The following is a 5,548-nucleotide window of genomic DNA, read 5'->3' as shown; positions in this document are numbered from 1 at the left end:
CTGTTGCTGGGCCGGGCTAATGCACGGCGCAGTCGTGCCCACGCTTGCTAAGAAAAGGGCTTCGTCCACCGTTCTTCGGCGGAGGGAAGACAAAGAGACGGGGCCCCGATCTGGCGGTCGAGGGGGGAGCGGGTCTCTGAGGGCGAGCTGCTGGCAGCCAGCCGCCGCGGTTGCTTTAGCCGGACCTTGGTGTCTATATTTCCAGCTCCCCTTGATTCATCTCTCTGGGTCGGGCTGCTTCCGAGGGAAGCAAGTGGCCTGGGGCCCTTCTCTGTGTCCCCATTTGCTGATGCGGTTCCCACATCTGGTTCATTTGGAAAACAGCAAAGAGGGCGGAGGAGCCATTTCCTCTCAGGATGGGGGGGAGGGGGGGGAACACTAGTGCAGCAACATGGAAAATGGCCGACGAGTGACTTCCTGTCAGGGTTGGCCATTGTGGGGCAGCAAAGATGGCGAAGGAGCCATTTCCTCTCAGGATCTGCGGGGGGAGGGAAGGGGCTGGCATGGCAACAAGGAAAATGGCCGAAGAGTGACGTCCTGTCAGGGTTGGCCATTGTGGGGCAACAAAGATGGCGGAAGAGCCATTTCGTCTCAGGATCGGGGCCGGGGGGGGGGGGGGGGGGACACCAGTGCAGCAACACGGAAAATGGCCAACGAGTGACTTCCTGTCAGGGTTGGCCATTGTGGGGCAGCAAAGATGGCGGAGGAGCCATTTCCTCTCAGGATCTGCGCGGGGGGGAAGGGGCTGGCATGGCAACAAGGAAAATGGCCGACGAGTGACTTCCTGTCAGGGTCGGCCATTCTGGAACTGAGGAAAATGGCGTTAGGAGCCATTTCTTCTCAGGATCCATACCAAGGGGAGCTGGTGCAATGGCAACCAGAATGGCAGATGGGCAGCTTCCTAACCGGGGTTGGCCATTGTGGGGCAAAAAAGATGGCAGAGGAGCCACTTCCTGTCAGGATCTGGGAGGAAGGGATTGGAGCAGGGACAGAGAAAATGGTGGAGGGGTGACTTCCTGTTAGGAACTGGCCCTTGTGGGGACAAAAAAAGTATCTGGGGCTGGCCCGATGATAACAAACAAAATGGCTGGCAGGTGGCTTCCTGTTGGGAATTCCGGCACCTTCCTGTGGCAACCAAAATGGCCGATGGGGTGACTTCCTGTCACGAATGCCGCCAAAATGGCCAAATGGGGGAGGCCTCCGGGGACAGTGCAGAGGGAGCGAGAAAGGGGGGACAAGGAGAGGTTTCAGTCCAGTAGCACCCAGTCTGTGATCCACGGGTGGGCCCCCTCTGCACAGTCTCTGGGTGGGGGGCGGCTGGCAGGCCCTGGTGGGAGATGGTCGGGGGTGGGGGGGCTGGCCTAGCAGGGCGAGGTGGATATGTGCATGTGCTCGGGGTACTTGATCGCGGGGGGGTAATTCTGGGTCATCTGGATGGAGACGTCGCTGGAGATGTCGGAGGGGCTGCGCCCGCGGTGCCACACCTCCGGGTGCAGGAACTGGCCCGAGTAGTCGGAGCAGTCGCTCAGGCGCGGGCGGTAGAAGGCTGGGTGGGGGCGGTACATCTCCTCCTCCGCGTAGCGCTTGGTGAACAGGTAAACGGACATCACGCCCGCACCCTGCAGGAGGTGGGGGGGGAAGAGTGAGTGGAAGGGGAGGGAATGGGACTGCGGAACCCTACTCCCCTCCCTGGCTCTCCCCCCTCCCCCCGCCATCCACTAGATCCCACTCCCCCTGCCCGAGCCGCAAATAGAACCCAGGAGTCCTGGCTCCCAGCCCCCCTCCTCTAAGCACTACAGCCCTCTCTCCTCCCAGAGCCAGGCACAGAACCCAGGAGTCCTGGCTCCCAGCCCCCCTCCTCTAAGCACTACAGCCCTCTCTCCTCCCAGAGCCAGGCATAGAACCCAGGAGTCCTGGCTCCCAGCCCTCCTGTTCTAACCACTAGACCTCCCTCCCCTCCCCTCCCTTTCCAATTGGGCTCATCTATTTTAAGGACTCCCCAGTTTGTAAATTGAGGTCAGAGACTTTCTAGGCTCCCCCAACAATTCTCACCACTGCCCGCTGCTGGATAGATTAGAACTGCCCCCCTCTGTGTGTCACAGCCACCGTACTGTGCCAGCAGAGGGGGATTCTCCGTTAGTTCAGCCGGCAGAATCAGGAAAAAGGGGTTTCAAGTTCTACACCAGGTAGAGCCAGCAGCACAGAGCCAGCCAGGAATCTCCAGGGCCCCGGGGAGGAGGGGTTGGAGTGGGGTGGGGCAAGGTCCAAACCTCTTTGAGGAGGAAGGAGGAGGCTGCGAAGGCGAAGGACCAGCCGTAGCGATAGTGGAAATACTGCTCTGACCCGCTGGGCCGATTCATCACCTCGTCATTGATGCTGGAGATGTAGAGAACTAACCCCACCACGAGAGACAGGCCTGCAAGAGATAGGGCCAACGATAAAGCTGCTGGGGGCTGTTTAGACAGGGACCCCTCGCCCGGCGCTAAGATGCGACCGCCTCTGGGGTGGGGCGTGGGGTCTGCTTATACAGGGACCCCTCGCCTAGCACTGAGAAGCAGCATCTCTGGGGTGGGGCGCAAGGGCTTTTTATACAGGGACCCCTCGCCCAGCTCTGAGGCTGCCTCTGGGGTGGGGTATGGGGTCTGCTTATACAGGGACTCCTCGGCCGGCGCTGAGATGCAGCTGCCTCTGGGGTGGGGCTGGAGTCTGTTTACACAAGGACCATAAAAATGTCAGGATGGAAGGGACCTCGAGGGGTCATCTAATCCAGCCCCCTGCACTGATGCCAGACCAAGTAAACCTAGACCAGCGCTGACCGGGGTCTGTCCAACCTGTTCTTAAAACCTCCCTGACGGAGATTCCACAGCCTCCCTCCGGACCGAATTCCAGAGCTTTCCTTCCCTTAGAGTTAGAACATTTTTCCTAATATCTAACCTACATCTCCCTTGCTGAGGATTAAGCCAACCACTTTTGTCCCACCTCCAGCGGGGACGTAGAAAACAACTGATCACAGTCCTTTATAACAGCCCTTATGTGAAGACTGGTCTCGGGTCCCCGCCTTGGGCTTCTTTTCTCTGGACTAAACATGCCCTAGTTTTTTAAAACTTCCCTTTGACCGGGTTTCTGGCTCCCCTCTGGACTCTGTCCAATCTGTGCATCTGTCGGGCGGTACCCAGAACTGGACGCAGCCGAGGTCTCCACCAGCGCCGAGCAGAGCGGGACAATCACCTCCCGCATCTTACGTCCGACACTCCTCTTACCCCGCCCCAGAAGGACAGTTGCTTTTTTGGCACCTGCGTCGTTGCCTCATATTCAGTTCATGACCCATTTTAACCCCCCTGCCCCCTTCCAGCCATCCGACCCCCTACCCAGCTAGGCCCCCTTTGGTAGCCGTGCTTTGGATTTGTCCTTCCCAAGTGATGGACTTTGGCCCTTGTCTGTATTGAATTTCATCTGGTCCATTCCAGACCACATCCAGGTCGTTTTGAACGCTCCTCCAAAGGGCTCGCGACCCCGCCCAACTTGGGGGCATCTGCCAGTTCCACTCTCTGCTCCGTAATCCGAGTCAGTCATTAAAAGAGTGACTAGTACCGGCCCCAGGGCTGACCACTGCAGGCTTCAGTAGATCTGCCTCCCAGTTATCCCTGGTAACGATGCTTAGAGTCCGGCCTTCCAACCAATGGTGCACCGGCCCTATCGTAAATTCATCTGGAAAGAGCCACATTTCCCTAGGCTGCTAATGAGACTGTCGCGGGCCTGTGTCAAAAGCCTTGCTAAAATCAAGATCTCTCACGTCTACGGCTTCCCCCGGTCCACTTGGCCAGTAACCCTGTCAAAGCAGGAAATGAGGTGGGGTTGGCGTGATTTGTTCCCTGTAACTCCGTTACCCTCCAGGTGCCCAGCAAACTGCTTCTTTCATATTTGTTCCAGTGTCTTCCTCCAGTGGGGTGCGGGGGCTGTTTGTACTGGAATTCCACACCGGGTGTGGAGATGCGGCCACCTCTGGGGTGGGGCACAGGGACTGTTTATATGGGGATCCCTCGCCCAGCCCTGAGATACAGCCATTTCTGAAGTAGGGAGCTGGGGGTGTTTACAACTGGGACCCCCTCTCCTGGCACTATTCAATGGCTGCACCACACAAAAGTTTGGGATGGGAAGTGAAAGAGAATCTCACATCCAACCACAACCTCAGGCAGGATTTCGGGAGGCGCTGACTGCTAGGGGAGAGTGCCCCCTACTGAGCCCCGCCCCCACTCCCTGCAGGACAGCGCCCCCTAGCGCCGCACTGGGGCATTGGGGCCAGCCCTGACTGCCAGGGGAGAGTGCCCCCTACTGAGCCCACCACGCCCTGCAGGACAGCTCCCCCTAGTGCCGCACTGGGGCATTGGGGCCAGCCCTGACTGCCAGGGGCGAGCACCCCCTACTGAGACCCACACCCCGCTCCCAGGCCCCTCACCAGAAAGGATGAAGAAGATGCCAGAGACGAAGGCCAGGATGGTTCTCTGGGGCCGGATGTGGCCGATGTTGCTGATGACAAAGGCCGTGAAGACAAGGAAGAGGCTGACCATGGGGAAGGGGGTGGCCGTGCGAACTGTCTCTGGGAGTGGAAGGGGGACACCAGACAGTCAGAGCACCTCCACCCCTGTCCCCCACCCCAGGGGGTAGAGATCACCCTCTCTCAGACCCACCAACACTCTCCTCACCTCCTATCCCCCATGTACTCCACCCCCGCCGTGGTCACACCTCCTCCCCCTTCTCCTCCTGCCCCTACAAACTCCAGCTCTACCCCACATAGGTCCCGCCGCTAACAGCTCCCAACCCCACGGAGGACCAGGGTGCCAGGTGGCTGGGCTTCACGCCGCATGCCGTCTTGCTCAGAGGTGAACACAGGGGGGCTGAGACACACCTGTGACACACCTGTGACACGGCTGCCCTCTCCTCTCCACAGCATGTGGGAGCTGACACGTTTTCTCCTCGTGCACACCCTCTTGCTCGCGCGCTCTATCCCGAAGCCCCCGGGCCAGGAGGGGCCCCTCTCACTTACTCAAGATGTTCTCTGTGTTTTCTGTCACCAGGTTTATCTCGGGTTCCAGGAAATACTCTGATGCCACACACCGGCCCTTCTCCCGGCCTGCAGGGGGGCAAGAGATGGCGTTACCTGGCAAAGCCCCAGCCAGGGCACTGCTCTGGGGAAACTCACAGCACCAAGGAGTCACCAGCCAGAGCAGTGCGACGGGGATACAAAGAGACCCTGGCCCGGCGCACGGCCGGGGAAAGCTTGCCACGCGGGGCTCGTACCAGCGAAGAAGCAGACCCTCCAGAGCCCGGCGTGCAGCGCCATCCTGATCTCGGTGGTCTGGTTCTGCTGCAGAACGATGCCCTCCTCCATGTAGAGCCAGTAGTCGGTGCTGACCGCAATGCCGACCAGCAGCAGCCCGCACGCCCCGAACACGCTACTGAGCAGCGTGAGCGCGCGGCTGCTGCAGTTACTCATCCTAAGGGACGGGGGGCGCCACACACAGCACACGGACCTGGGCGGGGAGATAGA

At 59.7% G+C, this 5,548-nt stretch overlaps 1 protein-coding gene across 2 annotated transcripts in view; it reads right to left on the bottom strand.

Moving 5' to 3' along the window:
• Nucleotides 1-1,322: 1,322 nt before the first annotated feature.
• Nucleotides 1,323-5,548, bottom strand: part of CACNG7 (calcium voltage-gated channel auxiliary subunit gamma 7) — an 8,582-nt gene continuing 4,356 nt past the window's right edge. For both annotated transcript variants that reach the window (XM_074937318.1, XM_074937317.1), the window contains exons 2-6: nt 5,299-5,531; nt 5,045-5,131; nt 4,457-4,597; nt 2,271-2,416; nt 1,323-1,619 (exon numbers count right to left, since the gene is read on the bottom strand). In XM_074937318.1, coding sequence (XP_074793419.1) covers nt 1,362-1,619; nt 2,271-2,416; nt 4,457-4,597; nt 5,045-5,131; nt 5,299-5,494 — 828 coding nt within the window. In that variant the 5' untranslated portion in view covers nt 5,495-5,531 and the 3' untranslated portion in view covers nt 1,323-1,361. The remainder of the gene's footprint in view (nt 1,620-2,270; nt 2,417-4,456; nt 4,598-5,044; nt 5,132-5,298; nt 5,532-5,548) is intronic.

The sequence above is a fragment of the Natator depressus genome, chromosome 23, assembly GCF_965152275.1.
Source record: "Natator depressus isolate rNatDep1 chromosome 23, rNatDep2.hap1, whole genome shotgun sequence".
NCBI classification, from domain to species: Eukaryota; Metazoa; Chordata; order Testudines; family Cheloniidae; genus Natator; species Natator depressus.
The sequence above is the reverse complement of the archived record's forward strand: the minus strand, read 5'-3'. Positions and strand labels throughout refer to the sequence as shown.